Genomic DNA, 24,037 nt, shown 5'->3' on the forward strand with positions numbered 1-24,037 from the left:
GGCGGTCATTGGAGCGTGAACCAACGGCGAAAGGAAGACCTTTCTCTCTGTCTCTCTCACTATCCACTCTGCCTGTCAAAAAAAAAAGAGGGGAGGGGGAGGAGAGGAGAGGGGAGGAGAGGGGAAGAGAGGGGAGGGGAAGGAGGGAGGAGAGGAGAAGAGAGGAGAGAAGAGGAGAGCAGACGGGAGGGGACGGGAGGGAGGAGGAGAGATCACTCCCATCCTCTGCCTCACTCCCCAGATACTTGAGAGCCAGCCGTGAACGCCACGTGGGTCTGACACGTGGGTGGCAGGAAACCAACAACGTGAGGCCTCCTGTGCCGCCTCCCAGGGTGCACATTAGCGGGAAGCTGGATCAGCGGCAGGGCTGGGATTGAAACCCAGGCGCTGTGACCCAGGATGCTGGTGTCCCAAGGAGCATCTTCACTGCTGTGCCAAACGCCTGCTCCTCAGGCAGGATCCGAGAACTGCAGAGAGGACAGAGAAGTAAGGCAGGGTTGGGCTGCATGGGGCCAATCGTTGTAATAATAGGAGACAATAACTCCAACAGTCAATGCTTATTATCAACTTTTATTTATTGAATTCTTCCGATGCGTCGGCAGGCAAGATGCATCTACTAATGCCCTTTTTGCAGGCAGACTAGCTGTGGCACGCACAGGTGAATCACCCCCTCCAGGAAGTCTTCCCAGGTTGGGCTCACAGGAGTCACCACGTTCCCATACATAGGTTCCTCTCCCCCACCCTCTCTCCCAGCAGGTGCAGCAGCCATGCTGGGGCTAAACTACAGTTCTGTGTCCGAGTTCATCCTCATCGGCTTCTCCACCTTCCCACAGCAGCTCCTGCCTGTCTTCTTCCTGCTCTTCCTGCTGATGTACCTGTTCACGCTGCTGGGGAATCTGCTCATCATGGCCACCATCTGGAGCGAGCGCAGCCTGCACACACCCATGTACCTCTTCCTGTGTGCCCTCTCCATCTCTGAGATCCTCTACACCTTGGCCATCATCCCGCGCATGCTGGCTGACCTGCTCTCCACCCACCACTCCATCGCCTTCCTGGCCTGCGCCTGCCAAATGTGCTTCTCCTTCACGTTTGGCTTCACTCACTCCCTGCTGCTGACGGTCATGGGCTACGACCGCTACGTGGCCATCTGCCACCCCTTGCGCTACAACGTGCTCATGAGCCCCCGTGGCTGTGCCTGCCTGGTGGCCGGCTCCTGGGCGTGCGGCTCGGCGGTGGGGCTGGTGGTGACCACAGCTATTTTCAGGCTCTCCTTCTGCGGGTCCAACGAGATCCAGCACTTCTTGTGTCATGTGCCTCCACTGCTGAAGTTGGCCTGTGGAGACAACGTACCAGCTGTGGCCTTGGGTGTGGGCTTGGTGTGCATCACCACCCTCCTGGGCTGCTTCCTCCTCATTCTCCTCTCTTATGCCTTCATCGTGGCTGCCATCTTGAAGATCCCATCAGCTGAGGGTCGGCACAAAGCCTTCTCCACCTGTGCCTCGCACCTGATCGTGGTCGTGGTGCACTATGGCTTTGCCTCGGTCATCTATCTCAAGCCCAAGGGTCCCCGCTTTCAGGAAGGTGATACCTTGATGGCTACCACCTACACGGTCCTCACACCCTTTCTCAGCCCCATCATCTTCAGCCTCAGAAACAAGGAGCTGAAGAATGCTATGAAGAAGACCTTCCTCCGGAGACTCCACTCCTCAAGCACCTGAGCGGGCAGTGTGGAAGCAGTGGGAGAAACTGGCGTGAGGGAGACCCTACTCCCATCTGCGCAGACAGGTGCACAGCGAATGGTGAACCTGCTGAGGCTGGGGTAGACACGTGTATATGTGACAGCACAGGTCACGTGGTAGGTTCTCAATAAACGTTCAACACTTTTTCCATCTTCACCCTTTGATTGATGGGTCCCTACCTTAGATTAAGTGTTTACTGAGCTTTATTGACAAGTAATTCACACACTCTACAGCCTACCTATGCAGGTACACATTTCGATGGTTTTAGTATAATCAGGATTTTGTAACCATTGCCACAATCTGTTCCAGAGCACTTTATTTTTTAATAGAAAGCTTTTATTTAATAAATATAAATTGATACCTATAAATTTCTCCCCATACCCGCCCTCCCACCCCCAAACCATCCCACCTCCTGCTCCCTCTCCCATCTCATTCTGCATTAAGATTCATTTTTAATTATTGTTATAAACAGAAGATCAACTCTATACTAAGTAAAGATTTCAACAGTTTGCACCCACACAGACACACAAAGTATAAAGTACTGTTTGAAGACTATTTGTACATTGATCCTCATAGTACAACACATTAAGGACAGAGGTCCTACATGGGGAGCAAATGCACAGTGACTCCTGTTGTTGATTTACAATTGACACTCTTATTTATGATGTCAGTGATCACTCCAGTCTCTTGTCATGAGCTACCAAGGCTATGGAAGCCTCTTGAGTCCACAGACTTTGACTTTATTTCCAGAGCACTTTCACAAGAAAGGCATTCCCATGAGCAGTCATTTCCCATTTCTCCCTACCCCTTCCCCCAGCCCCTGTCAATCAAGTAATCTACTTCCTGTCTGCATAGATTCACTCACCCTGGACATTTCCTAGAAATGGCGTCATTGTCCTTGCACCAAGCACATCATGTCTGGGGCTCTCTCACGCTGCAGCATGAGCCGGCCCTCACTCTGCTTATTTGCTAAACAATCTCCCATCGTGCAGATGCACTGCCTTTCACTGATCCATTAATCATTGTTACCTATTTCAGTGTTCCTAAATTTTGCACAATGCTGCTATGAATGCACCTAGACAAGTTGTTGGAATAAATGTTCTATTTATCTTGGAAATGTACCTAGGAGTGCAATTGCTGGATCAAATGGTATCCTGTGTTTAACATTTTAGGAACTGCCTGACAGTTCCTCTACGTGTCTGCATCACTTGTGCATTGCCACCAGCCATGGTATAGGGCTTCAAGCTGCCCACATCCTTGCCAACACTTGCTATTATCTGTCTGCTGGATAATATCTCATTGCAGCTTTAACTTGTATTTCCCTAATGAGTAATGACATTGAGCAGTCTATCTTGTGCTTGTTGGCCATTTATATATCTTACTGCAGAAATATTTACAGAGATACTTTACGCATGTCTAAATGAGTAGGTGGGCTTTTGGTTTTACTTTAGTATTTATTTCATGAGAGAGAGATGATAGACAGGTAGATAGATAGATCTTCCATCTGCTGGTTCACTTCTCCAAATAGCCACAAGAGCCAGTTCCAGGCCACGTCAAAGGCAGGAGGCAGGAATTAAATCCTGAACTCCCATATGAGCGGCAGGAGCCCAAGGACTTGAGCCATCACCTGCTGCCTTCCAGAGTGTCTGTTAGCAGGGAGCTGGATTGGAATTGGAGTAGCCAGGACTCTACTTGCAATCTGATATGAGATTGGGCTTTGCAAGCAGAGGCTTAACCTGCTGTGCCATACACCAGTTCTGAGGAAAGTTTATTTTAAAGATGTTTTCCTGTCCAAAGAGCAGGTGGCAAGGGAAATTAGGTCAAAGTTCATGTGCCCTGTGAAGTCTCAGGGGTCTATGTGGGCTGGGCTAATGTGCCAGTGAGTGATTTATTTGAAAGTCAGAGTTACAGAGACAGAGAGAGGTCTTCTATCCGATGGTTCACTCCCCCGTTGGCTGCAATGGCTGGAGCTGCACTGATCCGAAGCCAGGAGCCAGGAGTCTTCCACACGGGTGCAGGGGCCAAGGACTTGGGCCATCTTCTACTGCTTTCCCAGGCCACAGCAGAGAGCTGAATTAGAAGTGGAGTGGCCGGGACTCGAACCGGCACCCATATGGGATGCCGGCACTGCAGGCGGTGGCTTTTACCCAATACGCCACAGTGCTGGCCCCAAGTGGCAATATATTTTCAAGCAAGGCATGGCTTGTTGATGATATTCACTTCTGGGGACAACATGTATGCAGAGATCTGAAAATTTTGAGCACCAATGCAACTGAATTTGTGATTCCCTTTTCTCTTGAGAGAGAGCGAGAGAGAGCGAGAGCGAGAGCGAGAGAGAGAGAGAGAGAGAGGGAGGGAATATGAATCTCATCTGCTGGTTCACTCCACAAATGGCTCTAACAGCCTAACAGCCAGGGCTGGGCCAGGATGAAGCCAGGAGCCAAGAACTCCACCCAGGTGTCCCACGTCAGTGAGTCATCACCTGCTGCCTCCCAGGTGGATTAGCAGAGAGCTGCGTTGACACAGAGCAGCTGGACTTGAACCAATACTTTGATGTGGGATGCAGGAGTCCCAAGCAGCAGCTTCACCCAGTGTGCCCAACGCCAACCCTTATGAGTTCTACAACACTTGCCCAAGTGAGGTCTTTACACAACCCTGTAGGGCAGGAGGATGCGCAGGGGCTGCTCTCAAAGCTCCCACCTCTGCAAGGAGCTACCCCACCAGGAAGCCTGCAGCCCAGTGCTTCTCCATCTGCTGAGGATGACCAGGGCCTTCACTGCCCCCTGACAGCTCTACTGCCCACAGCTCATAGTGCCCAAGCCACACACCCTCCACCTCCAGCACGAGGCCAGAAAGACACAGGGATCCAGTGGGGGCCACAGTGTGTGCCATTGTCCCTCAGGCATCTTGGGCAGGTGCCATTCCCAGCATGGGTCCTGGGGATGGCCATTGCTTGCCCAGCAGCCTTGCACGTCCCCTCAGCACACTCTGCGACCCATACCCACCTGTGCTCCAAGTTCCAAAGTCCATCCCAGCCCTGTTTGTTGCCTTAGCCTTCGGCGGTGCAGGGAGCCAGAGGTGAGGGTTGTGGTCCCAGCTATCTTGCGAAGACTCCAATTTGACCTCACTATCCCGATGGGCACTTCCTGGGGGCAAATTTTGCCCTCACTGTGGCCCCCAGACCTGGCCGGAAGGACTCAGCAGCCTGGACTCTGACCCCAGAGTGTTTTTTGGCAAGTGAGAGCCATGCACCTGCCCAGGCCCAGGGACCATGGGTAGGCCAATGTGATTGCACCCCGGCCTTGATGTAGACCAGCCGCTGTTTCATATCCTCAGGCAAGCGGAAACAGTCCCACCCTGCAGACGCTGGCCCCAGTCCTGGCAGTCCTCACATCCCTGCGTGGGCCCCAACAGCTGAACAAACGCACGGATACATCCTGCAGTGAGCACCGACCCACAGTAGCCACCAAAAGCCCTGTGCCACCACGGAAGACCAGGACTGGGTCATGGAGACAGGGCTCTAGGGCGTCGAATGCACTGTGGGGCCTGAGGCAGAGGCACCCAGGACCACAGCAGCACACGGCACTCTGCAGGGATGGCCTGGGGTCAGCTGTCCTCCGTGCCCAGCAACAGAGTGAGGTGGGGAGGGTGGGCAGGAGGATGAAACATCAGAGGATGAACCACAGCTGCAGCGGAGCAAACAACACCAGGCTGCCTCCGCTCCTGAGGCTTTGTCCCCATGCCAGCCTCACCTCGGACTTCCCGCTGGCTCCAGGAGGAGCTGTGTGCCTGCACTCCAGACCCGATTCCCCAGTACCCACGGTTGTAGACCCCGCTTTCCACCTTCTCTTACTTCAGCCTGAGCCCATGGCGCACGTCTCTCCCTGGCCGGCCCCTCCCCACTCCTGGCCTCCTGCTGGCTCTGTTCCACAGCACACGGCAGTTTTCTCAAGCAAACCCTCTGGGCTGCGATTGTTCTTGTGTGTGTGTGTGTGTATGCACACGTGTGTGTCTGTGTGTATCTCTGTGTCTGTGCATGTCTGTCTCTGTGTGTACATTATGTATGTGTGTCTGCATGTGTATATGCATGTGTGTGTATGTGCTTGTTTGTACATATGAACGTGTCTGTGTGTGTCTGTGTGTGTCTCTATGTGTGCATGTTTGTGTCAGCACATGTGTGTCTGTATCTGTGTGTATCTCTCTGTGTGTGTACATGTGTCTGCACATGTGTGTCTATATCTTTGTGTGTACATGCATGTGGCCATGTGTGTCTCTGTGTGCATTTCAGTGTGCATGTGTGTACATGTGAGCATGTGCGTGTGCATGTGTTTGTGCCTGTGTCTGTGTGTGCATGCATGTGTGTATATGTGTGTGCATGTTTGTGTCTGCACACGTGTGTCTATATCTGTATCTCTGTGTCTGCGTGTGTCTCTGTGTGTGTATGTGTGTCTGCACAGTGTGTATCTGTATCTGTGTGTGTACATGCATGTGGGCATGTGTGCCTCTGTGTGCATTTCAGTGTGCATGTGTCTGTGTGTGTCTGCTCGTGCATGCATGTCTCTGTGTGTGCATGTGTCTGTGCATGTCTGTGTCTGTGTCTGTGTGTGTGTGTGTTTGTGTCGGGGTGCACCCTGTAGATCCAGTGTGAGGAAGCACTGGCCTCTGTGCCTGTCGACAGTGGGGGGCAGACCCCTGTGGACAAGTCTACTGAGGTGCAGAGCGTGGGCACCTCCACGCTGTAACCGCCAACACCTGAGTGGGAAGCTGTGCTTTGCACTGAGGGGATGGAGGTCCAAGGCCCAGTGAGCCCAGGGCAGGACTGGACAGGAGGAGTCATCCTTGCTGCTGGGGCCACCGCCTCCTCCCTCCTCCCTGACGTGGAGCTGGTGGCTCGTCCCCTGTGAGCTCCTGGCGTCTGCACGCCATGCGTTCAGACTGTCTGCCTTAGGCATATCCCCTGTGTACCCATCTCTGTCAGATACACTGGCCTGGCCTCAGAACAGGGAAGGGGGACGACTCACTGCTGGTCAGGACAGTGGCCATTCTAGGGTGTGGCTGACTCCCGGGTGACTCGTGGCTTCAACTCTTCCAAAGCGGGAGGTCTTCCTGACCCATCTCTTCCATCTTTCCAAGAAAACAGATGGAAAGGGCCTATTTGCAGGGAATACAAACAAGAGTAGATGTTCATGATTTTAAAAAAAGGAATTATGGATGTCCAGTTTGAGGGCCAATTTGGAAGGAGTGTAGTGTTTATCTCTTCCTGGCTCATAATAAAAAAAAAGCTGAAGAAATGGCACCAACAACTCTTCTCGGGTCCATCAGACAAATGAAGTCTTGGAGAAAGCACTGCTCCTACAGTTGGCATGATGGGGGGATGCAGGGAACCACAGTTTAGCTGAGCAAACCAAGCTCTCCATGTTCTCTTGCTCCAAGGTGGCTGCAGGGGACAGGTGACGGCCAAGAAGAGTACCTGGTCCCAAGTCCTGACTCAGCTCTCTGCTCTACATCTTATCCTGGATGCAGACCCAATGTCCTCTCCCTACCCTCAGGAAGCCCCACTGGAGGAGGGTGGGGCCCAGGTCAGTGTCCACTCAGCCACCGCCCTGCAGTGAGGCTTCCCCATGGTCAGGGGACCTGCCTGCACGCCCAGTGCACTGCTCGTCTCCCAGCACTCACAACCCAGGACGTCCCAGACCAACTGCCCCTGTGACAGTCGCACAGAGAGTCAGCATCACCCCCACCTTCCCAGAGCTGGTGGTGAGCATTCAGCAGTTTTTTCCTGGGACAGTGGCTTGTGGGGCAGGACTTAGGTTGCTCACTGGAACCCACAAGCCCCCAGTGTCTCACTGTGGGAAGTAACCCCACCTCAGACCACCAGCCCCAAAGGATGAACTCAGACACACGAAGGAAGCAGAAAGCGAGGTGTTTATTGCTTCCTGGTCTTGAGAATTGTGGCCAGCAAGTGGAAGCTGGCACCACCCTCAGAGATCAGCTCCCTTTATCCCTGCCGTGCAGGGATGCTGTTCCCCAGTTCCTCACTGGTGGAGAAACTTGGGAGGGACCATGTAAACCCAACACAGAGCCTACAGGGTAGGGTAGCAGGGATGAGTTCTGGGCAGATTTAGGAAGGGGGAGGGGGAGAGTTACATTTTGGTATCATCAAGACTTCCAGGACCTTAGAAAGGAGAGCCTCTGGTGGCTACAGGTGACAGTTGTTGAAGGTTACAAAGATAACAAGTTTATGGTTTGCAAAGCAGGCTCAGCAGTTGGACTTACTTTGTGTTTTGCAACCTTCTGTCCTACCTGCTACTGAGACCTACTATCATGACTGGACTAAGGTTAAGCTAAGCCTTTTATGAAAGTACACCAGGGTCATTTCTCACAAATCCCTCCTATTTATAGTTTGGTGGTATTTTTATTTTATATTCTGGCATTAAACTGGCCTAAGAGTTTTTGGATTTTTCCCTCATAATTTACATCTGTTTGTAACCGTGTTACACTGTTCTCTGTTGAAATGTGAGTGGCATTTATTTATTAATTGCCGTGTCTATCAGTCTTTGGGCAAGTCCTCTGACACAAGGGATAATATAGCATCCCGTGGTGGGTAGGACCCCTGCCACAGCAGTAGAACTGAGGCTGCCATTCCCTTCCATTTTTTCCAACGAAGTCCTCCTCTTACCATCCTGTAAAAATAATTCATTCCAGAATTTTGAGCTAATTCATTACGCAGGGGCTTTAAGCCGTGTAAGGCTCTAGTAATGGATCTGTTGTGGGCTAGGTTGGACCTAAATTCTTATTCCAGGCTCTTGCTTCTTACTCAGAGAAGCAGTCTAAGGACAGGCAAAAGCACAACGGGAAAAGTGATACAGTATACTTACCAAGTGAGGAACACACACACACACACACATGCAGACACTGTTCAGGGGGAGTGGGCCAGGGAAGAAGCACAGAGAACTCCCCATACCCTGCTCACTGTGGATCCCCGTGGAGAGAGGGCAGTGGGACGTGGTTCCTTTACCGGGCTTCTTATGAGCTTAGAAAGAGAAGTGGCCACGTGATACCACCCCACGTCCTGGGTAAGGGGAGGTACATCCTGAGGAAGGGGTAATTAGATTGGCAGGTGTGTGGATAAGATTACGGGTGGGGGAAGTGTGGCTTCCAGCTTGTTACTCTGACCCACCCACCTGCCCGACCCCCATCAGATTGTAGTGTCATTAGGAATGAAAGTACAACACAGTCCTCTCAGCGTCACACACACGTTTCCCAAGTCATCCTGCCGGTGGCACTAAGTATGGCTACTCCTTCCAGGGCATCAAAGGTATAACATATTTTATTCCAGTAAATATAATTAGTCCAGTCAACATTTTTATTAATGGTTGTCCATCAGAAGAGAGAAGATTCAAATTCCACTGCTATTTGGTGTTGAGCCAAATAGGGACCCCTCTGGGGACTCCTATTGAGTCTAGATATACATGTGATCAATCGCCAGTGTGGGATAGGTTTTTTTTATAGATTGATTTATTTGAAAGTCAGAGTTACACAGACAGAATGAGAGCGAGAGTGAGAGAGAGATTTTCCATCTTCTGGTTCACTCCCCAAATTGCTGTAATGGTCAGGACTGGGCCAGGCTGAAGCCAGGAGCCAGGAGCTTCTTCAAATCTCCCATGTGGGTGCAGGGCTCCAAGCACTTGTGCAATCTTCCACTGCTTCCCCAGGAGCATTAGCAGGGAGCTGGGTTGGAAGTAGAGCAGCCGGGTCTTGAACCAGTGCCCATACGGGATGCTGGCATTGCAGGCAGCGGCTTTACCCAATATGTCCTACTGAAATGCCAGGATGAAGGGGATTGCTAATTGCACCGGGGCACAAGCTCCTGTCCAACCTGATGGCAACCCGTCATGCAGCTTTTTTCCTCCACACAACCACCAGGTGCCGGCCTGTGGGATGCTGAAGGCTGAATGCTTGTTGCTATTAGACTCACCAGAGACATTTCAGATCTGGGTGCAGGTTGAGAGTTCTCCTCCAGGTTGATTGATTCTGGCCCCTTCCTGGAGAGGCAGGAAGAGTAATTCGTCAAGCCTATGGAGAGGGAAAGAGCAAATGACAACGCTCTCACAGGTCTCACTTCCCCAAGCTTCCTTATCTTTGTACAGAGCCTTTGTACACCCGGTTCCAGCTGGATCAGGCTGGCTGCATAAGCTCAACACCTGTTTTTGTTAGCAGCCTGTACTGATAACTGTACAGTTTGCCTGACAGCCCGTAAGTCCTACACTAGTCTGTAAGACCCAAAGGACCTCTTTACTGGAAGAACTGGAGTGTTCTCAGGGACACACAGGGTTCTAGCAGTCCATACTTAATAAGACTCTATTATAGGCTGTAGTCCCTTTCTTCCTTTGTTGGAAATAGGATATTGCCTGTTATGAACTATTTCCCCAGACTGCTTAGGTTTCACTTTTAGAGGCTTAATTTTTAGCCCTCTTCTATTTTCCTCTTTTTTCCATACTGAGGGGTCAATATGCTTTTCTTCTTTTTCTCTAAGGAAACTCACTGGGACTCTTAGCTATTATCCACTAGGAGTCCCAGTCCTAATTTGATAACCTAGGAGGTTAGTTCCTATTTCTGGAACATTTCAGAAGGATCCCTCTGTTTGTCCCAACCCTAACTTAACTTCCATCCCCCCCAACACTGGGACCTGAAATCCTTCCCCCTCTACCCCAGTCAGTGTTAACTTTTCTTTGGATAATTTTGTGCCCTTTGGCTGGCAAGTGAGCAACAGGCTGCCTTGGAACCCATGAGGCATACTGAACCCTCCTCTTCAGGTTCCAATTCTGGATTTATCAAGGGTTCCTGGTGGGAACTGGCAAAGAGGAAGCCTTGACATGCCCAGGCCTCATCGAAGGTTAGAGGAGAATTATCTTTCTTTTTCTAACTCCACATCGTTTTTTTGAAATGTCCTGGCTTCCCACAATGGTACCATCTGGCAGCTCTAGGAGTATGCCCACGAGTTCTAGGAGCTGCTTCTTCCCTCTCTGTGGTTTGCTGGCCCTGGTGGCCTCTCATTCCCCAGAAGGGGGCCTTTATATTTAACCTCTTGTCCACTGCCTTTTTCACTCTGGGTATCATAATTTTTGCCTTTTGCTTTCCTTTCTCCTCTCTTCTCACAAAGACCTTTAGAGCTTCTCTTAATATCCTTATATGGCCAGCTTTTAGTTACAAACTTGCCTTTAACAACCCTTGTCCCAGCTGACTCTCAGAGCATTTTCTCATTTTATCTTTTTTTTTTAAAGATTTATTTACTTATTTGAGAGGTAGAGTTACAGACAGAGAGAGGGAGAGACAGAGAGAGAGAGAGAGAGAGAGAGAGAGAGAGAGATCTTCCATCTGCTGGTTTACTTCCTAAATGGCTGCAATGGCTGAAGCTGGGCTGATCTGAAGCCAGGAGTCAGGAGCTTCTTCTGGGTCTCCCACATGGCTGCAGGGGCTCAAGGACTTGGGGCATCTTCCACTGCTTTCCCAGGCCATCAGCAGGGAGCTGGATCAGAAGAGAGGCAGCCAGGACACGAATTGGCACCCATATGGCATGCTGGCACGCTAGGTGGAGGCTTAGCTCACTATAAAACAGTGACAGCATCACATTTTATCTTTTTTTAAATTTCTTTAGTTATTTGAAAGTCAGAGTTACACACACACACACACATACACACACACACACGGGGCGGGGAGAGAGAGAGAGAGAGAGAGAGAGAGAGAGAGAGAGAGAGGTCTTCCCTCCAATGGTTCACTCCCTAATTGGCTGCAATGGCCAAAGCTAAGCCGATCCAAAGCCAGGAGCCAGGAGCTTCTTCTGGGTCTCCCACTCAGGTGCAGGGGCCCAAGGACTTGGGCCATCTTCCACCACTTTCCCAGGCCACAGCAGAGAGCTGGATCGGGAGTGGAGCAGCCAGGTCTCATACTGGCGCCCATATGGGATGTCGGTGCTTCAGGCCAGGGCGTTAACCTGCTGCGCCACAGCCCCAGCCCCCTCACTTTATCTTTAAATCTCTAAGAAGGTAGAGGAGGTTTTCTCTTTGTTGAACTTCAAATGCCTTTGAGACATTTTGTGACCTCGGTGTTGATTTTCTAATTCCCTTGATCACTAATTGACTTAGATAATGCTCTGTCATGTGGGGAGTTATTATTCCACTGGGGATCCACTGGGAGCTTGTCCTCAGCTGAAGAGACTCCTCGTCCAGGGAGGTGTTCTCTTTCCCAAGTGGCCATAGTCCTTCTGGTCATTCCCCCTTCCTCTCCTGTGAACAGCGTGTTCATTATGGACACCCCTTTAACCCAGGTACGCTGACGTGGTTCCAAGAACAGGTCCAATTGATTGGCCAGACCAAGGGGGTCTTCCAGCAGTGGCCTCGTTTCTTTCTGGAAGTTTTTGACTTCAGTACTTGTAAGAGCAGCATTGACAAAGCCAGTTTATCCCTGTCGTACTGGGACTTCCTGAGGTGAATACACTTTAGATGCCATCTGCTTAGGTGGAGTGGGGGAGCTTCACATTGTGGTAATTTTCACAATTTCGGATATGACTCTGGAGGTGCTGTGGGCTCAGCATCTCCACATTCTCTAGGCTCCTCTTCTCGTATCTGTTGTTCATCTCAGGCTCTGTCTGGAGCCATATAAGGAGGAAGCACACATGATAAGGGATCCCAGGACTTAATCTTGGAGTCTTCTTTCTCCTCTTTTAGATAAAATGTTGGAGTAGGACCCAATAGAACGGGACTTAGGCTTTTCATCCAGCAAAGAGAATTATCTCTCTCCTCCCGGGAAGATGAGGCTCTATCATGTACAGCCAAAATCACAGCCTGCCATAGCCAATCCTCATCTGAGGATTTAGGCCAGAACACCTAAGGCTTTAGGATGAGAGGTTTTGGCCACATGGAACACAGGCTTCACACAGAAGCACACAAGCATGCATGTAACCACGACACAGGCACAAAAGCACAACTCCTAGATGCATGCAGACATGATGCAGAGGCTAAGGCATAGTCCATGGGTATCTTCCCGGGACCCCAACTTTGGCCAAATGAAACTGTAGGATTTCTTTGTCTCTGGACTCCCCAAAGAACTTTCCAGGGTAGTGTTGCAGAGAGCTCCCTAATTGCTCTCTTCCCTAGATCTAGAATTTGTGTTTCCCATTTTCAGGTAGGCACACTCAGTCCGCCCTAATGTGGGTGTCTAGCACACTCCCTCGTGTGCAGGTCCCTGTGACCGACGTCCCCCAGTGCACTCGCCCTCCTCTTTGGAGGTCCCTCTCACAGCCTGAGATTTGCACTTTGCTCCTGGCCATGTCCCAGCTGCACACATTTGACCCATCAAAATGCCCTACCACCAAGGCAGAGCTTAATAAACTCTGAATTTTCCTACCTTGGTCCATATATGGAGTTCTCTGGTGGATGGGAGTGCCTGTTTTTGTTTTTCCTGGTGTCACTCTGCTCTGTCTCCAGTCAGTCTTGGGCTTGTTTACGGCTTCCCTGTGGAGATAGAGCACCCGAGGAAGAGCAGGCTGCCTGAAATAGGGTGGGATAATCTTCACCTCTCCCAGAGCTCCTACTCCACGTGTACACAGAGACCCCAGATGAGCACCCGGGTTGCGGGAGATAAACCCACCTGAGAACACCTATCCTCCAAAGGGTAGACTCAGAAGCGTGAAAGTGATGTGTTTATTGATAATCTGGTCGCAAGAGCAGTGACCAGCAGGTGGAAGCAGGCACCTCCCTCAGAAGCTAAGATCCTTTTACCAAACCCCGCCCCTCACTATGCTGAAGTCCCTTCCCCCAGTTTCTCCTTGGAAGGTAGAACCTAAATCCTACCTGCTGCCCAAGGCAGGGTGAGGAAAATGTAATGGGGGTGGGTGGGCACATCCAGCAGCACAGGGCATCATCAAGGCTCCAGGAACTGAGATGCCAGGGCACCATGTAACTGGCACCCGGTGGTTACAGATTACAGAACTGCCGAAAGTGACACGGATAACAAGCGGTGCACAGTTTGCAAAGCAAGCTTAGCAGGTGACCTACTTTGGGACTTTTGCAATGCTTTATCCTGTATTCTGCTGATGCATAGTATCATGGCTGCACTAAGGCTAAGCTAAGTTGGTTATGAAAATACACCAGGGTCATTTCTCACAGGATGACAACTGTTACGTTGGTCTCCAGAGAAGAGAATATGGCAGCTAAGGAAGGGGCAGGGCTTGGTAATCCACAGACCATGGGGATGAGGTCAAGATTCCCGCTGGCTACGTGCCTTCTGTTAGCCCAGCAGTAGGGGGCTGACTCTGAGGGGCCAGGAGAAACACGGCTTCCTGCCCATTAGTGGACTATCTAGTGGCCCCAGTTGGGGTTCACGATGGATACAGGGCAGGGGCGAGGCCATTGAGAAAGGGGTAATGTCTGGGGTTTGTGCAAGCGGATGCTGGGAGCTGGGAATCCAATCCAGATCTCTCATATGGTTGGCAGGTACTTGCCAACGGGCTGCCACCTGCTAACACACAGGCTCTGCATTAGTAGAAGGTGGAATAGAGTGGAGCAGACGCAAACAGGCACTCTGGTAGCAATGTGGGTGGTATTTTGATTGGGCTTGCATTGAACCTATTAATTGCTTTGGGTAGTAGGGATATTTTGATTATATTAATTCTGCCGATCTACAAATATGGAAGATTTTTTTCCATTTTTTTTGGTGTCTTCTATTTCTTTCCTTAATGTTTTGTATTTTTCATTGTAGAGATCTTCCACTTCCTTGGATAAATATATTGCTTTTTGTGTGTTGATTTTACATCCTGCAATTTTACCTCCTCTTATGAGTTCTGATAGTCTCTTAGTGCAGCCTTTTGGTTTCCCTATGCATAGAGTCATATCAATCTGCAAACGGGTAATTTGACTTCCTCCCTTTGAATTTATTATTTCTTTGATTTCTTTTTCTTGCCTAATGACTCTGGCTAAAATGTCCAGAACTATATTGAATAGTAGTGGTACGAGTGGGCATCCCTGTCTGGTACCAGATCTTAGTGGAAAAGCTTCCAACTTTTCCCTATTCTATATGATGCTGGGTATAGGTTGTTATACATCGCCTTGATTGTGTTTAGCCAGGAGGTTCCTCCAGGTCTCCCACGCGGGTGCAGGGCCCCAAGAACTTGGGTCATCTTCTACTTTCCAAGGCTACAGCAGAAAGCTGGATCAGAAGTGGAGTGGTGTGCTGGCTGCAGCGCGCCGGCCGCGGCAGCCATTGGAGGGTGAACCAACGGCAAAAGGAAGACCTTTCTCTCTGTCTCTCCCTCTCTCTCACTGTCCACTCTGCCTGTAAAAAAATTATCTTTTCCTATTAATATGAAGCTTAACCAGCATCAACTCCTAGATCCTTACACATTTGTTTCTGTGTTTTCTAGTAAGTTATATGCATTTGTGTTTTCAGTCAATACCAAATTAATGTGTAGACATGAACAGCACATTTTCATGGCCAGAAGAACAAGTCTCTGTGTACTGCCTTACTTTCAACACATGATAAACTCACGCACAACTCCCAAAACCCACTTTTTGAGAAAAGGCAGTTTGGTTATTCACAAACACACTGCCATCTTCCCACTGAAGTCTCATAATTAAAACTCTGTATATTGGGGCTGGTGCTGTGGCGCAGCGGGTTAACGCCCTGGCCTGCAGTGCCGGCCCCCCATATGGGCGCTGGTTCTAGTCCCAGCTGCTCCACTTCTGATCCAGCTCTCTGCTATGGCCTGGGAAAGCAGTAGAAGATGGCCCAAGTCCTTGGGCCCCTGCACCTGCCTGGGAGACCCGGAAGAAGCTCCTGGCTCTTGGCTTCAGAGTGGCACAGCTCTGGCCGTTGTGGCCATCTGGGGAGTGAACCAGTGGATGGAAGACCTCTGTCTCTCTGTCTCTCCCTCTGTTACTGTGCCTTTCAAATAAATAAATAAATACATTTTTAAAAAATTGCGGTATAGACTTCATTTGTCACTTCCGTCCCAGCCTCCCCTCACCCAGCCCCTCACGCTGGGGATCGGGTTGTGAGTTAATCCTATTTGTTGCTCTAACAGAGACACCCGCCCGTCTTCACCGCCTCTGAAAGGCCACGGCTGGTCCTGAAGACCAGCAACCCAGCCTCCGACCTACAACGTCCCCACAGCAATGGCAGCCAAGCAACGCCGCTGAACACAAGTGCGCAGGCGCGCCTGGCGCGGCAGCGTCACGGCGCATGCGTGCAGACGCCCGGTGGCTGGGGTGCTGAGTGCACCTGTGCGGGGCCGCATCTCCAGTTCTGAAGGATTGCGTGGGTCAGCGTGGGGCCGTTGTGGGAAGGAAAGTGCCTGTACAGGACCAGGCCTGTTTTTGTGGCGTGGAACCTAAGGAGTCTTTAGAGCGCGTTAAGAATGAACTCCTGGGGCTGTCGCTGTGGCACAGCGGGTTAATACCCTGGCCTGCGGTGCCAGCATCCCACATGAGCACCGGTTCGAGACCCGGCTGCTCCACTTCTAATCCAGCTCTTTGCTATGGCCTGGGAAAGCAGTAGAAGATGGCCCAAGTGCTTGGGCCCTGACCCGGTGTGGGAGAACCAGAGAAGCTCCTGGCTCCTGGCTTCGGATCGGCACAGCTCCGGTCGTTGCGACCAATTGGGGAGTGAACCATCAGATGGAAGATCTCTCTCTCTCTCTCTCTCTCTCTCTGACTTTCAAATAAATAAATAAATAAATCTTAAAAAAAAAAAAAAAACGGAATGAACTCCTGGGAAGTCCCCTCTCTAGGTTTCCTTATTGATCGGTGTGTTCAGCTACATCTCTCTGGGTCCTGTAGGAATATACCAGATGCAGGCACCAAAGGCAGCTTTGGTGACATTACAGGTTGTGGCAATAAGTGCCCTAAAGCTCAGACGTTGGAGAAATCAGGGCACGGTTTCAGGAGAAATGCAAAGCCATTTTTTCAGGTCTCCTAACTCTCTCATATGGTCCAGCCTATCTTTGTTTTCTTGACTTTCGTTTTGTTAATTCCTTTTACTGATTTTTTAAATCTACTCATGCTTTAGTTTGAAGCATGGTGTAGTATAGATGGACTTTTAAAAGTGGCTGTTCATTCATACCAAACAGATCATAGTTTTGCCAGTAGATTAAAATGCCACTTGATTTTACCCTAAGTTCTTAGGTATTTTTTATTTTGCTGGCCATTTCATCTTTGATGGAAATCTTTGATGCTGTGCTTGTTACATCCATAACCACTTCTTTAGCTTATTTATCAGGTCTACAAAACCAGGGCGAGTGTTTTTGGCACACTAGGGAAGAGGCCACTTCGGACGCCCACCTTCCATATGGGACTTCCTAGGTTCCCAGATCGAGTCTAGGTGCTTGTTTTTTTTTTAAAGATTCATTTATAAGGCCGGCGCCGCAGCTCACTAGGCTACTCCTCCACCTTGCGGCGCCGGCACACCGGGTTCTAGCCCTGGTTGGGGCGCCGGATTCTGTCCTGGTTGCCCCTCTTCCAGGCCAGCTCTCTGCTGTGGCCAGGGAGTGCAGTGGAGGATGGCCCAAGTCCTTGGGCCCTGCACCCCATGGGAGACCAGGAGAAGCACCTGGCTCCTGTTATCGGATCAGCGTGGTGCGCCGGCCATGGCGGCCATTGGAGGGTGAACCAATGGCAAAGGAAGACCTTTCTCTCTGTCTCTCTCTCTCTCTCACTGTCCACTCTGTGTGTCAAAAAAAAAAAAAGAGATTAATTTATAATTTATTTGAAAGGCAGAGCTACAGAGAGGTAGAGGCAAAGAGGGAGGGAGGGAGGGAGGGAGGGAGGGAGGGAGGGAGAGAGAGAGAGAGAGAGAGAGATGTCTTCTATCTACTGGTTCACTCCTCAAATGGCTGCGACAGCCAGAGTTGAGCCAATTGGAAGCCAAGAGCCAGGAGCTTCTGCCGAGTCTCCCACACAGGTGCAGGGGCCCAAGGACTTGGGCCATCTTCTACTGCTTTCCCAGGCCACAGCAGAGATTGGATCGGAAGTGGAGCAGCTGCGACTTGAACCAGCATCCATATGGTATGTCAGCACTGCAGGCGGCAGCTTTACGTATACTGCTGTGCAACAGCACCGGCTCCAGGAGCTTGATTTTGTCCCATCCCAGGCCTGGTGGTTGCCCTTGGGAAGTGAACCAGTAAAAAGATGATCTTTCCCTGCATTTGTCTTTGTGTCTATCTCTACCTCTCAAATAAGATGAAATAACATTTGAAATTTTAAAATATACACTATTTTGAAATCTCTTATGAAATCCCCCCTCAATTTCACTTCTGGGGTTCTCTTTGTGATACTCATCTCTACATGTTTCAAGATGCTTTTTTAAAAAGACTTATTTATTTGTTTATTTGAAGGGCAGAGGCAGAGAGAGGGAGAGAAGAGAGAGAGAGGGAAAGGTCTTCCATCCTCTGGTTCACTCCCCAGATGGCCACAATGGCCGGAGCTGTACTGATCCAAAGCCAGGAGCCAAGAGCTTGTTCCGGGTCTCCCACACAGGTGCATGGGCCCAAGCACTTGGGCCATTAACCACTGCTTTCTCAGGCCACAGCAGAGAGCCAAGTCGAAAGTGGAGGAGCTTGGACTTGAACTGGCACCCATATGGGATGCTGGCACTGCAGGCAGCAGCTTTACCTGCTACACCACAGCGCCAGCCCCTTAAGATGCATTTTTAATCCTTACGCAAATTTATACTTAGTGAAATAAGCCAGTCCCAAAAAGACAGATATCATGTTTTCCCTGATCTGAGGTAACTAATATAGTATCTGAAATGTAGTGTATTGGGGGCTAGAGCTGTGGTGTAGTGGGTAAAGCTGTTGCCTGCAGCACCGACCCCCCATATGGGTGCTGCTTCAAGTCTTGGCTGCTCTACTTCAATCCAGCTCTCTGCTGTGGCCTGGGAAAGCAGCAGAAGATGGCCCAAGACCTTGGGCCCCTGCACTCTTGTGGGAGACCTGGAGGAAGCTCCTGGCCCTTGGTTTGGGATTGGTGCAGCTCCAGCCATTGTGGCCAACTGGGGAGTGAACCAGTAGATGGAAGACCTCTCTCTCTCTCTGCCTCTCCTTCCCTCTCTGTGTAACTCTTTCAAATAAATAAATACAGCTTTAAAAAATGTAATGTATTGTGGTGAAATAGACATTTTGAGATTTGATGATTGTTTACAACCCTTGTCACTTCCGTTGAGGAAGTGTTTTTTTTTTTTTTTCCCCTCTGTACTATTTGTTGAACTCTTTTACTTAATGTAGGGTTAACTTTATGATCATTAAGTAAGCTGAAAGTAGATCTTTGTAAAAATGAAGAGTGGGAATGTGAGAGGGAGGGGGAAGAAGGGTTGGGGAGTGGGCAGGGGGGAGGGTAGGGTGGGAAGTATCACTATGTTTCTAAATATGTATATATGAAATACTTGAAACTTGTATAAATTAAATAAAAATTTTAAAATGTTAGAAAGAAACCATTGTGACATCATAAATATCATATATGTGATAAACCACCCATGGTGATGTCATAATCTATTGTGAAGTAATGAAAAGCCATTGTGATGTCATAAAAACCAATGTATAACAAACCGCTGTGATATAATTCATTCTGATGTCATAAAACCATTGTTGTGTCATTGAAAACATTGTGATATCATAAACCAAATATTGTGATACCATAATCAATTGTGATGTCATAGAATACCATTGTGAGACCACAACATATCGCTGTGATGTCATTAACCAAGAATTGTGATGTCATAATGAATTATGATGCCACAAAACAATTGTGATGTCATAAACCAACCACTGTGATATCACAATTGTGATGTCATAAAGCCATTGTACACTGTATTACAATTGTTGGCTTATGACATCACAATGATTTCTTGTCTCATCACAACTGTAACATCACAGTGTTTGGTTTATGACATCACAATGATGGGTTTGTGACATCAAAATGGTTTTATGATATCGTGATTGATTATGATATCACAACACTAACATCCGGAACCAGACAAGGATGCCAACTCTCGTCACTTTTATTTAATATAATTCTGGAGTTTTAGCCAGAGCCATTAGGCAAGAAAAAGAATTCAAGGGAATACAGATTGGAAAGGAAGAATTCAAAGTATAATTGATGGCAGATGACATGATTCTGAAATCTGGGATTATGATGCCCTCTGGCTTTGTTTTGATTGCATAAGATTGCTTTGGTTATTCAGGGTATTTTGTGTTTTCTTAAGAATTTTAGAATTTTTTTTCTAGTTCTGTGAAGAATGCCCTTTGGTTTTTGATGGGATTGCATTGAATCTGTAAATAGCTTTGGGTAGTATGAACATTTTGATAATGTTATTCTTGGGGCTGGCGCTGTGGCACAGTGGGTTAAAGCCACCGCCTGCAGTGCCTGCATCCCATATGGACACCGGTTCTAGTCCTGGCTGCTCCTCTTCTGATCCAGCTCTCTGCTATGGCCTGGGAGAGCAGTAGAATATGGCCCAAGTCCTTGAGCCCCTGTACCCACGTGGGAGACCTGGAGAAAGCTCCTGGCTCCTGGCTTCGGATTGGTGCAGCTCTGGCTATTGCGGCCATCTGGGGAGTGAACCTGTGGATGGAAGACCTCTCTCTCTGTATCTCTCTCTCTCTGTAACTCTGTCTTTCAAATAAGTAAAATAAATCTTACAAAATGTTATTCTTTCATCCCATAAACGCGAAAGATATTTCCATCTTTTGTGTCTTCTATTTCTTTCATCAATGTTCTATAATTTTAATTGTAGAGATCTTTCACATCCTTCATTAAATTTTTCCAAGGAATTCACAGTATTTTGTATATACTGATTTTTAGCTCTTTTTCAGTCAAATCCTTGTTAGTGTATAAGAATCCTATTAGTTTTTTTTTAAAGATTTATTTATTTTATTTGAAAGGCAGAGTTACAGAGAGAGAGGGAGAGACAGACAGAGATCTTCCATCCACTGGTTCACTCACCAAGCAACCACAATGCCAGGAGCTTCATCCCGGTTTCCCACATGGATGGCAAGGGTATAAGCATGCGGGCCATTTTCTGCTGCCTTTCCCAGCCCATTAGCAGGAAGCTGGATCAGAAGCATAAGAGCTAGGACATGAAACAGTGCCCCCAGAGTGCTATTAATTTCTTTTTCTATCCTGCAACTTTGCCAAATTCTCTTATTAAATTTCAGTAGTCTTGGGAGTCTTTTGGTTCCCCTTTGTAAAAGAAATTCCGTGGGGCTATTTTGAGAAAAAACAGCATGGTACTGGCATAGAAATAGACATATAGACCAATATCACAGAATAAAAATCCCAGAAATAAGCCCTACAACCAGCTAACCCTTGACAAATCCCTGGAGAAAGCACAGTCTCTCTAACAAATGGTGGTGGGAAAATTGCATTTCCACATGCAGAAGTCTGAAACACGACCCCTACCATACACCCTATTTCAAAATCAGCCAGAAATAGCAGTGTCTCCCCTCCCTTCTGCTTTGCTGCCCTCCCTTTGTGCCAGCCCCTCAGTCTAGGTCTGGACCAGTCATGTTGTGAGTGCTCTGGTGAGGGAGTCCCTGGGCTCCATGGGCAGGGGTGTTCTGGGGCTCCTGCTCTTTTGTCCCTCTGTCTGCCCTGGCCTGAGTGCCAACCTCTGAGTTTTGTGACCAAAACCAGGTGGGCTGCCTCTCCTCCCAATCCCTCTGGACTGGGGGGTTGGCTGCCCCTCACCTCAGAGCTCCCCCAAAAGCTAATAATGGATCCCCAGCCCTCAGTCCCTACTCTGCTTTGGGATAGTGTGAGAACCATTTTGTGCACATGTGACTTCATCCACTTGTAAACCCAATAAACTCTGTAAAGCCAGGAAAAAAACCACACTGGGGTGTCATCTCACTCATTGGAATGGCTGTTACCCAGAATGTGTTTTGAATGACCAAATGAGGTTGTGGAGAAAAGGATACCCTACTATACTGTCAATGGGAATGCAAATCAGTGTAACCATTATGGAAAACTGTGCAGATTCCTCCATAAGCTAAACATTGATTTACCTTACAACTCAGCATTCCCACTTCTGGGAATACATCCAAAGGAAGTGAAATCAGTCCATGAGATACCTGTGGGGTCAGCGCTGTGGCATAGCAGGTGGAGCTGCCGCCTGCGGTGCTGGCATCCCATATGGGGGCCAGTTTGAGTCCCAGCTGCTCCACTTTCGATCCAGCTCTCTGCTATGGCCTGGGAAAGCAGTGGAAGATGGCCCAAATGCTTGGGCCCCTACACCCACATGGGAGACCTGGAAGAAGCTCCCGGCTCCTTGTTTCAGATCAGTGTTCTGGCCACTGCAGCCAACTGGGGAGTGAACCAGTTGATGGAAGACCTCTCTCTCTCTCCCTTTCTCTCTGCCTCTCATTTTCTCTCTGTGTAATTTTGACTTTCAAATAAATAAATAAATAAATAAATCTTTTTTAAAAAAGAGATACCTGCACTTCCAGGTTTATAGCAGCCCAGTTCACCAAAGCAAAGATGTAGACTCAACCTAGATGTCCATCACCGGCTGACTGTATAAAGAAAATGTATATAGACGATGGAATATTACTCAGCCATACAAGAATGAAATCCTGACATTTGCAAAAAGTGGATGTAATTGGAGATCATTATGCTAGGTGATATAATCCAGACCAGGAGGTCAAATATCACATTTTCCCTTATTTGCGGAAATTAATATGTGGAGTATAACAATGTGTAGGTGTCATATTATTAGAGTATAGTTAAATATTGCTTCACTGAACGATACCATGTACATGGCAATATACTATTTTCCCCACATTATGATCATTGTTATAAATACAACACTTTGCAATATTAATGTACCTGTTTTTAGAAAAAAAAAGTACATAAAATGGGAACATTTCACATAAATATTCCAGAGGAGATTACAGTACCTTATGAGAAATCTCAGATTTCTTAACTTGTAACACACCTCTCTCCCCAGTGTATATCTTCAGGTAATGATAATGTTCAGGGTGTGATTATTCTTAAGTAACAGAAAACCATTTTTATATTTTGCATTCTTTCCTGACATAGTCCTCCATTAAAGAGAGAACTATTTAAATACAGCCAGAGTTACTGTTCTACATGGAATTAAGCTAACATTGGTGATTATTTATCTGAATTCAGGTGTGTGGCTTCAATCACCATGGTTCTTCATCACGACTTCCCTTAATACACAAAATAACCTCCCTTTTAATTTTCCATTCAGTCTAAGAGTTAATTTAATATTTAAATCAAATTTGCATATGAATAAAATTATCTGTTGGTTAGTACTTTTTTTTTAAGATTTATTTTATTTATTTTAGAGGCAGAGTTACAGCCAGAGAGAAAGGTCTTCCATCCGCTGGTCTGCTCCCCAAATGGCTGCGATGATTGGAGCTGGGCCAATCTGAAGCCAGGAGCCAGGAGCTTTTTATAGGTCTCCTACATGGATGCAGGGGCCCAATCACTTGGACCATCCTCCACTGCTTTTCCAGGCCATAGCAGAGAGCTGGATCAGAAATGGAGTAGCCAGGACTGGAACCAGTGCCCATATGGGATGCCAGCGCCACAGGCAGAGGCTTAACTTACATCACGGCACTGCCTGTTGGTTAGTCTTTAGCCCATGGTTTCTGCTATTACCTACAGAGCCCACACAATACAATTTCCTTGGTGTCTGCTGTCTTATATCCTGCTACGTATATGAGACCTAGCACCTCTTCATTTGAAACACTTGTGTTCCTACTGAAAATAACAAAATCCTCTGCTGGTCAAAAATTCCGCCCATTTATGTCTGTGAATAATTAGTTTTAAAGTATGGATAATTACTAAAGCTTTCTAATCATTTAATGTTATTAAAATTATTTAACATTTCTAATAAGATTATTTACCATTACTTATCACTTGATTTTCTGTGTACCCAAAAACATGAATAACTCATCAAATATGAGTACATTATTGGGTGCCTAATATGAGTGATAACGTATCAATTTATTTCCAGTAAATCTTTTGGTCATTTACTTTAAATTCCTAGTATTATGTCTACAGATGGTTTTCTATACCTCTTAACATATCTATTCTGATAACAAACTTGTCTTTGGGTCATATAGTTCTCCAAATATAGTATTTTGTAATTGCTCTTATTAAAAATGCATTTTCTGTATTATATTAATGAAAACCAGGAATTAGTTTCAATTTTCACTCCTCATGCATTGCAAAACCAAATGGCAAAGTTCTAACTTCCATTATATTAGACAACTCTTTTGC

At 48.0% G+C, this 24,037-nt stretch overlaps 1 protein-coding gene across 1 annotated transcript; it reads left to right on the forward strand.

The window, feature by feature from the left end:
* The first annotated feature begins 767 nt into the window (after positions 1-767).
* Positions 768-1,718, forward strand: LOC100351208 (olfactory receptor 10H2). Its single transcript, XM_002722804.3, has one exon. The coding sequence runs from the start codon at positions 768-770 to the stop codon at positions 1,716-1,718; it is 951 nt and encodes a 316-aa protein (XP_002722850.3).
* Positions 1,719-24,037: the final 22,319 nt, after the last annotated feature.

Source organism: Oryctolagus cuniculus, chromosome 16 (genome assembly GCF_051225735.1).
Source record: "Oryctolagus cuniculus isolate XC-2025 breed Fujian yellow rabbit chromosome 16, ASM5122573v1, whole genome shotgun sequence".
Classification (NCBI taxonomy): domain Eukaryota; kingdom Metazoa; phylum Chordata; class Mammalia; order Lagomorpha; family Leporidae; genus Oryctolagus; species Oryctolagus cuniculus.

Coding starts and splice junctions, on each gene's coding strand:
- LOC100351208 (XM_002722804.3), top strand. CDS start 768: ATGCTGGGGCTAAACTACAGTTCTGTGTCCGAGTTCATCCTCATCGGC.